General features: G+C 37.3%; 1 protein-coding gene across 1 annotated transcript in view; it reads left to right on the forward strand.

Moving 5' to 3' along the window:
* The window catches only part of FMN2 (formin 2), a 363,009-nt gene that overhangs the window by 213,872 nt on the left and 132,511 nt on the right, over positions 1-16,626 (forward strand). The window contains 3 exon segments of the mRNA XM_055323458.1: positions 14,844-14,935; positions 15,091-15,220; positions 16,266-16,412. Of these exon segments, the coding sequence (XP_055179433.1) occupies positions 14,844-14,935; positions 15,091-15,220; positions 16,266-16,412 (369 nt within the window).

Raw genomic sequence — 16,626 nt, forward strand, 5'->3', positions numbered from 1 at the left:
TGAGAACATTAACAACCCTCTTAGCTTGGAAGGGCAGAGAAAGTATTTTTTGCAGATCCACCCAGTCTCTTCTGACACACATATACTAAACATTTCCCAGTATATTTTTCATGATGGCTAGCAGGCATTAGAAAGGTGGTGGAGGCACTTGGATGACTCAGTGGTTGTGCATCTGCCTTTGGCTCAGGTCATGATCCTGGGGTCCTGGAATCAAGTTCCACATTAGGCTCCCTGCAGGGAGCTTGCTTTTCCCTCTGCCTGTCTCTGCCTCTCTCTGTGTGTCTCATGAATAAATAAGTAAAATCTTAAAAATAAAAATAAAAATGGCGCAGTTGGCTAGCAGCATGATATACTTTTCCAACCTAATGCCATAAATGTTCACTATACCTTCTTAAATCCCTTTATTCTACTGATATTACAGGAATGTACTTATGAGTAGGAATCTTACATACTGTTTATGTAGAAGACTTTCTAGTTTGGCTTGTGTATGGTCATATAAAGTAGAAAGCTTTCAGTGGTGGCAAAAATTTATTGTTTTAAGTACCTGCTAAGAGCCATGGTTAATACTAAAGTTGGGTCGTGACTTGAAATTATATGACAGGTATAATATTTGATGGCTTTGACATATCAGCTTGAGAGCATCATTAGCCTTCCCTCCTTGTTGCCCATGATTGCAACAACTAAAATTTAAGTGTGCAATAAATTTATTAAGGGAGTAAGTAGTCAACTCTGTTAATAAAACTCTTATCATATTTCCCTTCAATAAACTTATTTAGGAAGTTGAATGATTCCAGATGGCATTTCTTGTGTATTTGGTTCAGAATTTCTTGTTTACTCGCATATTTGCCAATATATGGTTAAGTGTTCAAGGTTTCCAGGTCTCTGAAGAGCTGTTCAGCCCTTAGACATACAACTTTAGTTTGCTATGTGTATATGGCAAGCATTTTGCAAATTGCCCTCAGCCCTTGGTATTTAAAGATATCCCAGTTGTTTATTGTACCTAAGAAAGAAAGATCTGTGGGACTATAATTCGTGTCTGTTGACTATAGAAAGTATATCTCTTAAAAAGCTAGTGTTCATGATTAGAGGAAGTATGAGCCAACAAATAAGTATACAGACCACCCATAAACTCTTTGAGTATGTAATGTGCAAAAGTATATTTTAAGTGGTCATTTAATAATGCAGAAGCATTTTCCCTTACAATTCCTGAGAAGTCCTCAGTCTGTTCCATAATGTCCATAACATACAGATTTTTAAAACTGAAATAAAATGAGAAAACCTAACCATCAGGTGGAGGATTGTCAGATCAGATGGTTGAATGCTATAGCCTCTAACAATTATTAGAAGCTAATATGGTAAGTGGTGGACTACAATACTATAGAAAGAGCAGGATAGTTGCTAAATAGGTAACAATTATTTACTGTCAAGGGAGCTAGAATAATCGTAATAGTGAGGCTATAGTGTTCTGGGTTGTTCTTAAATGTTGGATGATAATATGCTCGAGAGAAGAGATGAGAGATGTTCTCAGCAGATGGGGCAATTTGATCAAAGGCTTACATGTGGAAAAATATAATGTATTTGGGGTAAGGAATGTGTTGCTGGAAAGTAGTACAATAGGGGAATTAGAGTTGGAGTTGGGGCAGGTGTTGAAACTGACAGGTGTGGATGTGGTCAGATGGCTCTGGGGTGGGAGTGAGATTGGGGAGGGAGAAATTTATTTCTGAGTCTTCAGGGCTGAACTAAATAGGAAGTGTTGCCTAACTGGGTGTGGGAGGGGAAGGATTGGAACTAGGCTTTCTTCTTGGGTGTTTGGAGAGGATGGTCATAAGCAAGATTAGGGTCCTAAAAAGATGAACAGATTTGGGAACATAAAGGAACAGTTCCTCAGTGGGTCATGTTGAGTTTTTAACTTTTCATTTTGAAATAATAATCAGGGATCCCTGGGTGGCTCAGCGGTTTAGCACCTGCCTTCGGCCCAGGGCATGATCCTGGAGACCTGGGATTGAGTCTCACATCGGGCTCCCTGCATGGGGCCTGCTTCTCTCTCTATCTGTGTCTCTGCCTCTCTCTCTCTCTCTCTCTCTCTCTCTCTCTCTGTGTGTCTCTCATAAGTAAATAAATAAAGATCTTTTTTTTTAAAAAAAAGAAATAATAATAATTTCAAAGGACATAGCGAAAAATACATACAAGCCCCATTAGCTTTCACCTAGTTTTCCCCAATATACCATCTTAAAATCAGAGTATAGTGTTAAAAACTGGAAATTAATATTGATATGGTCCATAGACATTTTTTTAGATTTCACTAGTTTCATATGCACTCCTATATGTGTGTGTGCACGTGTGCGCACACATGTATGTGGACATACTCCTATGCAGTCTTATCACATGTTGATTCATGTATCCATCACTATAATTAGGATGTAGAATTGTTCCACTTCTACAAAGTTTCTTGATGCTATCCCTTTATAATTATGCTATCTAACTTCCCTTTTCCCATTCCTAACCTTTAGCAGTCATTAATCTTTTTTCCATTTCTTCAGTTTTGTCATTTTGTGAATGCTATATAAGTGGAATCATATGGTATATAACCTTTTCAAATTAGCTTTTTTCACTCATTATAATTCCCTTAGATCTGTCCACGTCTTGAGTGTATCAAAAGCTCATTTCTTTCCATTGCTGAGTAGTATTCCATGGTATGGACATACCAATATGTTTCCTTCATTGAAGGCCATTGAGATTGTTTTAAGTTTTTATCTATTACAGATAAAAGTGTTGTGAACATTCATATAGATTAAATTCTTTTGTGTGGAGATTTAAGTTTCTTTTCTTTGCAATGAATGCCTAGGAATGCAATACAGTTTTGCATGTTAAGTGTATGTTTAGTTTTTATAAAACTATTAAACTATTTTACAGAATGGCTATTCTGTTTTATATTCTCAGCAGCAATATATCAAAGATCAGTTTTGCTGCACCCTCTCCTGGTATAGTCACTATTTGTTCATTCCAGCTGTTCTCATAGATGTATAGTGGCATTTCTTTGCAGTTTTAATTTGTATTTTCCTAATGGAAAACAATGTTGAACATCTTTTTATGTGCTTATTTTTATTCTATGTCTTTTCTTTGGTGAAATATCTGTTTATGTCTTTTACCCATTTTCTAGTTAGATTGTGAGGCTCACTAACACTACCAATAACCACTTAATTCTACCTCATTCCTGTTGGGTCAGGGGTGGAAGTTCAGCTGGCAGCTAGGCCCCCTGGACACCAGGATAGGAGGACATTGGGGGAGCAGATTGCTGAATAGCATTGCCTCCTACCAAGTAGCTTTACCTCATTGCTGACACATTGGGTGGAAGGGCAGTTCTGTACTTTGCCACACTGATTCAATGAAGGGTCAGTTTTTCCCTTTGATTTTTGGCTAGAGTAGGGTTGTATTAAGAGAAAAGTATTCTGTTTTGCTAGATATTGTTTCCTAGAAATAGGTTTTCCTAAAACTTATTTTTTAACCTGTGTCTGCTGGTAGTTCCAGGTTCTGACTTCTCCAATATCCTATCTGAGCTGAATGGTTGGGGAAGAAAACCTAGGGAGCTCACACCATTCTTTGATTTGTGAGGGGGCTGCCCACCCAAACTGCCTTCTATTTTTGAAGGCCTTCCTCTGTTTGTTTGTGGAATTAGGATTTTTAGTTGCAGAAGGACTTTTAGTGTAATGACTTTATCTTGGCCCTCATGTTGATTTTTTTTTTTTTTTTAAAGATCTAGGATCCTTCAGTAGGTAGCTTGGGGCTCAGTAGAGTTTTCTGAAGAAATGTAGGGCCATTGACATCAATAGATGATAGATGAGCCACTCTTTGTTTGTATCTTGGCTCCTGTATTTACTAGTTGAGACTTTAAAAAAGACTCCACTTTCTCATCATAAAAATGAGGATGATGTTGCTTACCTATTAGGGTACTGTAAGGATTATATTAGATTATGCATGTAAAACAGTTGCAGGATTTGCCTGACAAATACTGAGTACTCAATAAATATCAGCTCTTGTTTTATCTGCAGAGAAATCTGGCTTTGAGAAGATCGTTGTTGAGTTTAGTGAGAGTGATTTGAATGAGAATTAAAGCTAGATTTCCAGGATTCAAAAAGCAAACAAAATATGAGGACAGAAGTCCGTATGCCTTCAGGATACTGTGTTGGAAAAGTAGAGGAGGCAATAGAGGGTTGTGGAGGGATTCAGGAATGTGATTGGTTAAGGGAGAAGTAAGTTTGAGATTTAGATAGAAAAAAAGAGAGGATTATTTCAAATAAATTTGAACATGAACAAAAGACTGAGGGGAAGAGGTTAGTAAACTGAGGGAGAAACGAACATGTAAATTATAGAAATGGTAAGGATGCTGATGATGCTGGACTAACTGCACAGGTATAAAGAAAAGACAAATTTATCCTTGGAAATCGAGCTCAGTCTTCCCTCCAACATCATCCAATATAGACCAGTTTCCTGGGTGTTATCATTGATGTCACCAAATATCTTGCCCTCTACTTCTCCAGAAATAGTCACTGGAAGTGTGACCCCCCCCCCCATTTCAGTTCCTAGTAGTCTTTGTTTTTAGACTTTTTGCAGAAAGGAAAGACACAGAAGAAAAACAGACTGAATGAGGAATAGGAAGAAATGAGGGAATTTGGAAGAATTTATATATTTAAGAACTCCATTCATTCATTTATTATTATTTATTATTATTTCATCAGATAATTATAAAGTGTCTACTGCAGGCATGTGCTGTCTTACAGTGATAAACAAAAATAGATATTATCTTTGTGTTTATGGAGCTTTCTTTCTAATTGGAGTTAGACTCAAATATTCATTTACAATTGTGTTAAGTGTTATGAAGGAAATTGCATTTCTACAGTGAGAATGAGGTAACGGGAAGATTCATTGTTGATGGGGAGCTTAAGAAAGGCCTCCCCAAAGTAGAGAGTTCAGAGCTGAAACAAGGAGAGGGTGGGTACTCTGGAAGATGAGAAGCATGGGGAATGTATTTGGCACAGGGAGAAGCTAGTATGAAAGAGGAATTGTGATCTGTTTGAGGAATGAAGGGAAGCAATGGAGAATAGAATGTATGTAGCATGTGGATATATGGCATGAGATGGAATGCAGAGGGAGGTGGGGTGTGGGAGTAATGAACCATGTGGGCTCTGTAGGCACCTTAAAGTCTGTGGTATTATTCTAAGAATAACAACCATTAAAGAGTTTAAAGTAGAGTACACATATTCTACTTAACAACTTTAAAAAAATGGGTGCTGTGTAGGACATCTGTTAGAGCCAGGGATGATTATGGAGAGACCAGGCATGGTATCAAAGTGGGTGTTGAAAGGTGGCAGCAGTCTAGACAAAGGTGATAACATTGGAAATGAAGACAGGTCTTGGTGATTCATAGGACGTAGAAGTAAATTACATCCAGCATGATGCCCAGCTTTCTGATTGGTGACTAGTTTTCCAGTTGACTGGAATCAGAATGACTGAGTGTTTGGGGAAAGTATACATGAGTTTATTTTTAGACTTTTTTTTGTCTGTGATGTTTCTGAAGTATCCAGGTTAAAATGCGGACAAAGTAATTGCATGTCTGGATATAAAGGGAAAACATGGGCTAAAGACAGTTGTTATATAGTATTTAGATAGTGGATGCAATTCTGGCAGTGGAGACTGACAAGGTCCAGCAGAGTGGTAGGAGGATATCTAGGAAAAGATGTAATGTAATCAAATGGAACAATATTGGAGGTAAAAATCACCTAGTAAACATCAGGGATGATGATGTTAAAGAAAAAGATAAAGATTTAAAGATTGACTTTAGCTTTATTGTGAATATTGAAAGAAACTGGACAAAGGAACTGCTAAAATTTGGCTAGGGACAATGTTTCCATGTTCTATCCCTAGAACACTGCTTCTTTGGGAGTGTTACTGTCATTTTCTCCTCTGTCTGGCTGTCTCTGGCATGCATGCATTTTTGGTATCAGTTAAGTATGAGGATTGCTCTTGAAATAGTCTTTTCAGTAATATAACTTCTATGAGTATTTAGCATGTGAGTCTTAAAAATGGATATATAATTCCTAATGAATTTCAGGAATCTAAGTTTGTATTCTTTGGAACACTGTTTGAGAAACATTTGCTTAGCACCATTAATAAACTAATGCAGTGGAAATGCTTACCGTGGAAATGTATACCAACTGATTTCAGTGTTCTTCCCTCCCTCTCCACCCCTTGCTCCCTATTCCCTTCCTCTCTAGAAGTAATGCTTCTTTCCAGGAGTTGGAATAGCAGGATTCAGTTTAAGGGGGTGTATGGGCCAAGAGTAGTGGAAGTCAAAATATATGGTGAAATCAGTGTTGACAGCCTGGAATCTGGGTCCATTTTGGCCAGCGGTTAGATAACGAGTTCTCCAGGGTTTTAAATGTGATGGATCTTTGGTAACTGTTGAAAACATCCAGTTTAGCAGCAACTGAGGTCCATTTCATTCATAGGCAAACACACTAAATCCTGGTACAAATCTGCAGGTGGTTGGGGAAGGTGCAGGAAGGGCTAACATTAAAGAAAGAGACTGAAATGATTTAATCATTGAAGTGAGTGGGACTGGGAAAAGGAAAGTTTGTAATTTGAATATCTGGAGGTTAGAAATTCCTTTATTTTATTAATTGATGTTTAAGTTTGTGGCGTTGTTGCCCAGGTCTTTGACCATAACGAAAAATGAACTTGGGATACCCAGGTGGCTCAGTGGTTGAGTGTCTGCCTTGGGCTCAGCTTGTAATCCCAGGGTCCTGGGATCAAGTCTTGCATCAGGCTCCCTGCAGGGAGCTTGCCTCTCCCTCTGCCTATGTCTCTGCCTTTCTCTCTGTGTCTCTCATGAATAAATAAATAAAATCTTAAAAAAAAGAAAAATGAACTTATTTCAACAAATCACTGTTGGTGTGGTAGTGAGAACATTAGCATCCTCTTCATATATGGGGAGTCATATATAGTTTTAAAAAGCAGTGGAAGATCATTATAGAAGGGTTAAACAAGTAAGAGTGATATTATGAGCTACTTGGTACGTTATGTTTTAGGATTTTGCTTGAATCTGAAGGCTAAGATATATATCTTTTTATCCCTAGTACCTGGTGTAATGCTGGTAAATGCTGGGCCTTTAAATGAATGGATGAATGAATCCCTAAAAGTCATTTGTTTTAAAGTTTGATCTTGATGATTACCTACTTGTGGACCAGAGAAGAACACTTGACACTAAATTTACTGTGAAGGCCAAACAGAGCCAAAAGTATCCAGATGACCTCTGGTTCTAGTACCAATTCATAACCACTAGCTTGACGTAAATTGTGTGGTAGCTATTAAGAACAATAATATGGGGGCATTAGCAGATAAAAAATAACTGACTTTTGCTTGATCTCTCATGCTTTGCAAGGAGCAAGCCAAGATGATGGGCAAGAAACACTGATCATGGTATATTAATGAATAGCAGAATCTTGCTGAATTGGTTAACATTGCTTAAACCTATTATGGTTTAGTCCTGCTTATTGTACCTTTAGACACATAAGTATTTTTGCATGAGATGAGTGATGGGGCACGAGAGTTGTGTTGAATGTATAGATGAGTGAATTCATATGTACTTCTGCTGGGCATAGCTTTCTTATTACTTTTATTTACTTATGTTGTACTAGCATTTGAAATTACTCACTCTGTCTCACACATTCACATTATCAATTTTGGAGTTCAAATGACCTCATAGCTGCCCTCATTATACTCTTAGGATGATGATAAGCAGTTGGAATTATCTGCATATCATTATGTCCCCAATACTTCTTAGATTGTTCTGTCATTATGCCTCCTCTTTTTCCTGTCTGCTCTCCATGACTTGGAGGCCTTTTTTTGTCATATTCAATTACTGATACAATTTTTCAGTGTTTAAAAAAATATCACTGACTGCTTACCACATACCATAAGCTCTACTGGTTACTAGGACAATAAAGATACGTGAGATGTGATCTTTCTCAAGGAGCTCCAATCAGTAGAAGGTGTAGACATCTATTTATATCACCACTAAGATGCTGTGATAAGCATAGCATAAAACAAAGCAACTATTGGTTCTCTGTTATCATTTTGGAAAGAAAATAATTATAGTGGAGATCAAGGTGGTTGAGGCAGGCTTTCCAGAGGAGGTCATTCATAAACCAAGCCAAGAGCAGCAAGCCAAAGTGAATGCCACATATTCAGGTAGAAGATCCAGTGTGATAGAGTCGTCAGGTCCTGTGTCTTCAGCGGTGACTGCGAATACAAGAAGCAGAGAAATTTTAGAGGCAAATCAATGAGATTAGTTCTCCATCTATTTATTTAGGGTCAACATATTCTTCAAACTCAGGTCTTACCTGTTTTTTTCTGAAGCTCTACCCTAGCCACGCTACCCTAGCCCGAAGTATTTGCTCCATAGTATTACAAATTTATGAACTCAAGCTATAAAGTCTTAGAATAGTTGATTATATGTAGAAAAAAATAACAAGTGTGTTGTTGTGCTTGAGTCCAAAATAATCAGTTTCATAAATACAGAATAGGAGAAGCAGAATAGAGTCTATAAACATGAAAAATAATGCAAAGGTTTTAGACCACTGATAAAGGATATAGGGCTCCTCCAAATATTTTCCTTAATTTTAGGCTACACTAACAGCAGCAGTATTTCTGGAATGATGCAGTTGAGAAGCAGACCGTACGATGGGAGAGTTATATGACACTGTTGTGTGTGCCTCATTTGTAAGCCATCAAAAAAACCACTCAAACAGCAACTGTAATTATAATAGGCTCACATTCATACCATAGGAAATGTAAAGAACCAAAATACTTAGAAGACAAAAGAGGAAAAATTTAGCTTTCCCAAATATTTGAGAGGAATTTTCAGTTGTTTAGGGTGAGAATGAGTTTTTGTCACTGGAGGTGTTTGAGTATGGTGAATGTTGAAGATAATATAATCATCATTTGGATAAGAAGATTTTACCAGATGTCAGTTTCCAAACTCTGCTCTGTGGGTGCCCAGGGACTCTACTTTTTTCCCCAAAGCGGTCTGCAAGATAAGAATGATTTTCGTAATAACACTAAGATATTACTTGCTTTTCTGGCAGTGTAAGTGTTTGTACTGATGACTCAAAGGCAGTGAAAGGTAAACATTCTGGCACCTCTGCCAGTATCAAGGCAGTAGAACCACACATTTACACGTCATTATAATTCTTCATTGCCATGCAATTGGCAGGGGTGTTAAAAGATGACTTAGTTTAAGAGTGTCCTTAATGAACAGTGAAAATTATTATATTTATTAAAATTCAACTCTTGAGTATGTCTTTTTAATGCTCTGTGTGATAAAATGGGAAGTACACACAAAGTGTTTCTGTTACATGGTACAGTACAACAGATAGTTTGATAAAAACCACTTGTCACTGGACACCATTTCTATTTGAAAATCTGATTGGCAAACTGGGATTATTAAATGCCATATGAAATTATTATTAAACGATTATTAAATGTTGGGGTTTGGTAGATATTTTCTTCAAAATGTACAAAGTAAGTGGTCACTTCAAGGAAAACAATTGATGATTGTTGCCAACCATAAAATTCAAGATCTGAAGTAAACAATAGAATTTTGGAAATTTTATGTTTGCTACCATAAGCTTGAAAGCTTCATTATATTTTAAAGACTTTTTAAAAATAAGATGAATAGTGATTTTTTAAAAATTGATTTAGTTTTTTTTATTTTTAAAGATTTATTTTTTATTAGAGAGAGGAAAAAAATGAGTGGGGGAGGAGCAGAGGGAGAGGGAAAGAGAATCCTCAAGCAGACTCCCTGCTGAGTGTGAAGTGGGACTTGGGACTCCATCCTAGAACTCTGAGATTATGATCTGAGCTGAAATCAAGAGTTGGATACTTAACCTACTGAGCCACCCAGGCGCCCCCAAAATTGATTTTATTTTTAATGCCATAAAGAGACATACACCAGTATTTGGAAGAAGAATGCGGTTTATGGGTCATGGATATGAGACAAAGCAAGCACCAGATTCGAGTCCCCTCAGCCCTGACTGTGAAATTCAGTGTTCCTTAGCTGCCTCCATAAGGGAGGCTGAGGGAAGCTAAAACTCAATGCCTCTTGAGTAGCACATCTTGCAGGAATTTGGAAAGAAGATGCTTACCACAGATTGGTGAAGACTGGACCAAACCAGTCTGTGCCAAGATGCACCCCAGCACTGACCTTTCCCCAACTTTTCTCCTCAATATAATACTAAAAATTATGCCCAGGGGTGGAGATCTAACATGTTTATTAGATATGTGATGCATGAAGAAGCATAATCTTTAAGTGCACAGGTGCTAATAAGTCCCTGCCTCTACATGCTTAGATGTCACCCTTTTGCCACCTAACTTTTTTTTTAGTTCTTTTTTTTCCATTTGTTTTTTTGAAGTTTAATTTGCCAACATACAGTATAACACCCAGTGCTCATCCATCAAGTGCCCTCCTCAGTGCCTGTTACCCAGTTACTCCAACCTCCTGTCCACCTTCCCTTCCACAACTCTTTGTTCATTTCCCAGAGTTAGGAGTCTCTCATGGTTTGTCTCCCTCTCTATTTTTTCCCACTCAGTTCCCCTCCTTTCCCTTATGATCCCTTTCACTATTTCTTATATTCCCCATATGAGTGAAAGTATATGATGATTGTCCTCTCCGATTGACTTACTTCCCTCAGCATAATACTCTCCAGTTCCATCCACATGGAAGCAAGTGGTGGGTATTCGTCCTTTCTGCTTGCTGAGTAATATTCCATTGTATATATATACACCATGTCGTCTTTATCCATTCATCTATCGAAGGACATCGTGGCTCCTTACTCAGTTTGGCTATTGTAGACATTGCTGCTGTGAACATTAGGGTGCAGGTGTCCCAGGGTTTCACTATATCTGTATCTTGGGGTAAATACTCAGTATTGCAATAGCTGGGTCGTAGGGTAGCTCTATTTTTAACTTTTTGAGGAACCTCCATACTGTTTTCCAGAGTGACTGTACCAGTTTGCATTCCCACCAACAGTGCAAGAGGGTTCCCCTTTCTCTACATCCTCTCCAACATTTGCTGTTTCCTGTCATGTTAATTTTCACCATTCTAACCGGTGTTAGGTAGTATCTCATTGTGGTTTTGATTTGGATTTCTCTGATGGCAAATGATGCAGAGTATTTTCTCATGTACTTGTTGGCCATGTCTTTGTCTTCTTTGGTGAAATTTCTCTTCATGTCTTCTGCCCATTTCATGATTGGATTGTTTGTTTCTTGGTGTTGAGTTTTAGAAGTTCTTTATAGATCTTGGATACTAGCCCTTTATCTGATATGTCATTTGCAAATATCTTCTTCCATTCTGTAGGTTGTCTTTTAGTTTTGTTGACTGTTTCTGTTGCTGTGCAGAAGCTTTTTATCCTGATTAAGTCCGAATATTTCATTTTCACTTTTGTTTCCTTTGCCTTTATTGATGTGTATCTTGCAAGAAGTTACTGTGCCACCTAACTCTTAAAAAAAACAAGCAAACAAACAAACTCTCCCTGACCTCTCCTCCAGAAATCAGCTTGTGGACATTTTTCTTTTGTGCTCTCTCCTTTGTGCTCCAGCATGAGCCCCAATAAAGCCTTGCCTGAAACTCTGGTTTGGCCTCTGATCAATTCTATTGTTTAGAGAGTCCAGGGACCCAATGTGGTATGGCATAGAGTGGCATTTAGTTCCCTTTATCATCCATAAAGCAGCACTGTCAACCCAGGGTAGCTTGCTTTCTAGAGTCATCAGAAATGATTAGTATAAGTATAAAGGACTTTGCAATTAGTGATTTATGTGTACTAAATAATTTAGAGAATAACTCTATAGTATTGCCAGAAAGTCACTATGTTCTCAAGACATTGGGGAGCTTTATCCTTCTCTTGTGTATTTAATTATTATTAAGATTTACTTAGCCATCTTCATTTGTCTTGTCGCTGTCTCTTGAGATGTGTGTGTGTGTGTGTGTGTGTGTGTGTGTGTGTGTGTGTGTCTAAGCCCTAGGGAAATTTACTGAGTTGGTGGAGTCAGCTTCTAGTCATTGATCTTCTTGTACCAGCACTCAACTAGGTTGAGTCTATGTCAAAGTATCTAAAGTTCAAAAAACAAAAATTAAGCCAACAAATTTGATTACTTTATCAGATTGTAAGAAGGTGGATTTCCAATCCACCCCCCACCCCAACCCCGCCCCTGAGGTTTGAGTATTGAATGTGCTTGGGCTTGAAGATAGCAGACTTATTTTCTGCTTTGGTAGAACTTATTTCTTTTAAAAGAATGAGAGATTATAGGGACTAGAAGCCTTTATAAGGTATAATTTGGTGTGGACCCATAGTTTTTTTTAAATTTTTTTATTTATGATAGTCACAGAGAGAGAGAGAGAGAGAGAGAGGCAGAGACACAGGCAGAGGGAGAAGCAGGCTCCATGCACCGGAAGCCCGACGTGGGATTCGATCCCGGGTCTCCAGGATCGCGCCCTGGGCCAAAGGAGGCGCCAAACTGCTGCGCCACCCAGGGATCCCCTGGACCTATAGTTCTTAAAACAACACTTGCTTTATCTGTATTTTTAATTTTAATATTCTTTTAGGATATCACTCTGTTCACTCATTTGCCAAAAGATGAGCATGGTCATTATTCTTTTTTTTTTTTTTTAAGATTTTACTTATTTATTCATGAGAGACACAGAGAGGCAGAGACACAGGCAGAGGGAGAAGGAAGCTCCATGCAGGGAGCCCAATGTGGGACTGGATCCCAGGACTCCAAGATCACACTCCGAGCTTAAGGCAGATGCTCAACCACTGAGCCACCCAGGCATCCTCAAGCATGGTTATTATTAAAGGTCATCTTGTTACTTGTTTTTAAGTGGTATAATGATAGTATCCGTCGAGCTGACTTCTGGACAGTAACTATGATAAATAAATGAGGTGGTGTTTACCCCCCTAAAATTATGGGGCAAGGCCATAATAAACTGAAGGAAAAAAGTAAGATTATTATGCAATTTAAATTCTAGGAACAGGTCCTAAAACTTTCAAGTAGCTTGGGATATTTGCATTAAACATATTCCTTTTATACCTTTGGATCTTTTGTTGTATTATTTCAGATAGAAAATTTATTTTCAAATTCAAATCCTCAGAAGATTTACTGATCTGCTGTCTAATCCCCTGTTAAAAGAAGCTTCATTTGGGGTACCTAGCTGATTCTGTTGGTAAATGTGTTGCTATTGATCTTGGGATCATGAGTTTGAGCCCACGTTGGACATAGAGCTTACTTAAAAGCAAATAAATAAAATTTAAAAATGAGCAGCTTTCGGGTCATCTGAGGCCTCCATTGGTTAACTGTCTGCCTTTGCCTTGGATCACCATCTCAGGTGATCCTGATCAGGGTCCTGGGATCTAGCCCTGCATGGGGAATCCCTGCTCAGCCAGGAGTCTACTTCTCCCTCTCCTCTACCCTACACTTGTGCTCTCTCTCTGGCTGTCTGTCTCAAATAAATAAAGTCTTTAAAAAAAAATGAAAAAAAAAAAGTAAAAATAAATAAATAAATAAAAATGAGCAGTTTTTTTTTAAAGCTTCCTGTGAGAAACTAGTTTTTGCCAGTTAATCCTTTTACCTGAAAACTTGTATTTCAAAACAATAAGAAACAGAACATAGCTCTTTTTCAGATAATATCTTTAGTTTCTATATATCTATCACATTCTATTCTATACAGTAGTCCTTGGCTAAACTGCTTGATATTTAAACAAAAAAATAATGTGAAGGGAATTTAAGTTCTCATGATTAGACTCAAATTCAAAGTATGGTAGTCTGGGGCGCCTGGGTGGCTCAGTGGTTGAGCGTCCGCCTTTGGCGTGATCCTAGAGTCCTGGGATTGAGTCCTGTATTGGGCTTGCTGCAGGGAGCCTGTGTCTCTGCCTCTTTCTCTGTGTGTCTCATGAATAAATGAATAAAATCTTTAAAAAAAGAAAAAAGTATGGTAGTCTACTGACATTTCTTAATGCATAGGAATATTGTATTTAGCTATTTTGGAACATCTTCATGAATTATAAACTAAAGACAGGACTACAAATAAAAAGCATCCAAGTTTTTCATAAAGAAGAATAGATTTGTGTTTTTCAATGTCTATAAACTCCTCTATCATATATTGAAAATTCAGGAGAAACTCTCCTACAAAGAAATTTAGTAGGAAGGATAAACGGAGATACTTTGGGAGAAAAGAAGCCTGAAGCCATTTTTGTGTCAAAAAGAAAACTCAGCAGAAGAATAAAACCCTTTTATTTTTGTCCCAGCACTTAATAATTCTATTGTATTTTTCCCTTAAAAAAAGCCATAAACCATGATTGTAATAGTAAATAAGTACTTTTTTTCCTTTAAATTTCTTATAACATTAGGTTCACATTACTTCCAAATTTAACTTGGTTGATTTCTGAAAAAGATATACCACTTTAAAATGAAGTTCTTGTTTTCTAGAGAGTATTACAAACAGCCAAGAAACAAGAGTGGAAAACTGTATTGTTTTAAAGCATACTTGAATAAATAAATGCTTTGCAGATCACTAATAGCCAATAACATTATTTGGAAGGTTTAGAGGTGATCTGGTTTGCATTTAAACATATTTACACTTTAAAATGCCTTCATGAATTAAGTCAAGCTTTACGGCAAACAGATGCTAAGAAATATGAAAATATATAGAGGTTTTCTATATTAAAATTACCATAATCTAAGAGATTAATTTCAACAGATTTTGAATAACTGCTTGGCATTATTTTTTCCAGAGAGCACAGTCAGATGAACTTGAAAAAATCGAGAAGCATGGCCGGTCCTCCAAAGACAAGGAAAATGCCAAGTCTCTGGACAAACCTGAACAGTAAGCACACCTTGAAAGCTTGTGAGGGTGGCCAGGCTATGGGCAGCCTGTTTCCATATGGAAAATATAGTGTTTTCATAATTGTTCTGATAGGAGAATAGACATCTGTTTATATGAATTATATTTTTCCTCTTAACTTGGCTTTATTTCCTTAGGTTCCTTTATGAACTGTCACTAATCCCCAACTTTTCAGAGCGAGTCTTTTGTATCCTGTTCCAGTCCACATTTTCAGAAAGTATTTGCTCAATTCGTCGTAAACTGGAATTGCTACAGAAATTGTGTGAGGTGGGTTCTGGTCTGTAGAATGCTGACAATTGAGTTCTGATGCTGAATTGTGTTCAGTCATGTTCATATTTTAAAAACTTTTTTTATTGTATTCTCTAAGTATGCATAAATTTTCAGGAGAGCAGTTCCACAGAAGAGAAGGTACTACAATGGCTTCCAGATCAAAGCAAACGATGATTGGTGCACACCGTCACAGGGTGCTATTGCTGGAGTATGCTTGTTGGGCTCCTACCTCCAGGGATTTCTGTTCCCTCTGCTTTTGCCAAAATGGTCTGATCCTGTCCTACCTCAGACTCCAGATTCGATGTGATTTGAAGGCATTTCATTTACTTTCCTTCAGTTTTGGAAGGGGCCTTCAACAAACTGTTAATGATTCTATCCAAATAGTTTAGGAACAGCTGTATGACTCAACAGCAGATAAATATTCTTCCAAAAATAAATAATAAATGCTTGGCAGAAATTACCAATATTACCATTTAAAACAATTTGTCAAAAATCAATTGTACCATTTGTTCTCGTTGTGGTAAATCATTTTGAAAACTAGTAAGATGTTATTAAAGACACATTTTCAGAGGAAAGAAGACATGCAAATTGCAGCTGAGCTTTGTGTTTTGGAAGAAGTGAGTGTGAACTTTTCAGGGATAAATCTAAATTTGGAAATTAATCTTTATAGCCGTGTTTTGGTTTCCCACAGCTTGTGCCAAAAGTTTCTATTGCTCCAGAGTTAGGTACAATTAGGGTGATGGCAATGACATTATTTTGTAGTAGTTCTCCTATTACAACCTTATTTGTTTTCTGTGCAATTATATCATAGAAATAGCCTAGAATGGTATCTCTCAGTTTACAAATGTATATCTGAATGTTGTAGGTGGTACAACTTCTTAAAATTAACTTTGGAAACACTGCTCTTAAAATACCCTAATAATAAGCACCGATACATTTTGATTGTCACCCAAAATTATTAGTGTAATATCTGCCACTGATTTAAGATAATTCAAAGAAAACTTTGTCTGAGAGAGAAAATGTTCTTTATGCTGTTTTGCAGACATTAAAAAATGGTCCAGGGGTTATGCAGATTCTGGGTTTGGTTCTTGCTTTTGGCAACTACATGAATGGTGGAAACAAGACTCGAGGACAGGCAGATGGCTTTGGATTAGACATTCTTCCGAAGCTGAAAGATGTCAAAAGCAGTGTAAGTATTTTGTATGAATGAATGTAGGCAATTTGAGGATTAGATGTTTTGTTTAGTAATAAGTTTGACTCTAAACCTGTTGCAATAAATGTTTCTTTATGTTCCGAATTCTTTATCTTCTGAGTCAGATAAAAGTATATGGCCATCAAAAGTTTATGGTTTTGTGAATAATAATACTTTCTAAAATGAGTAATTGTGAATCCTATGACTAATG

This window comes from Nyctereutes procyonoides, unplaced genomic scaffold, assembly GCF_905146905.1.
Source record: "Nyctereutes procyonoides isolate TBG_1078 unplaced genomic scaffold, NYPRO_anot_genome, whole genome shotgun sequence".
NCBI lineage: Eukaryota > Metazoa > Chordata > Mammalia > Carnivora > Canidae > Nyctereutes > Nyctereutes procyonoides.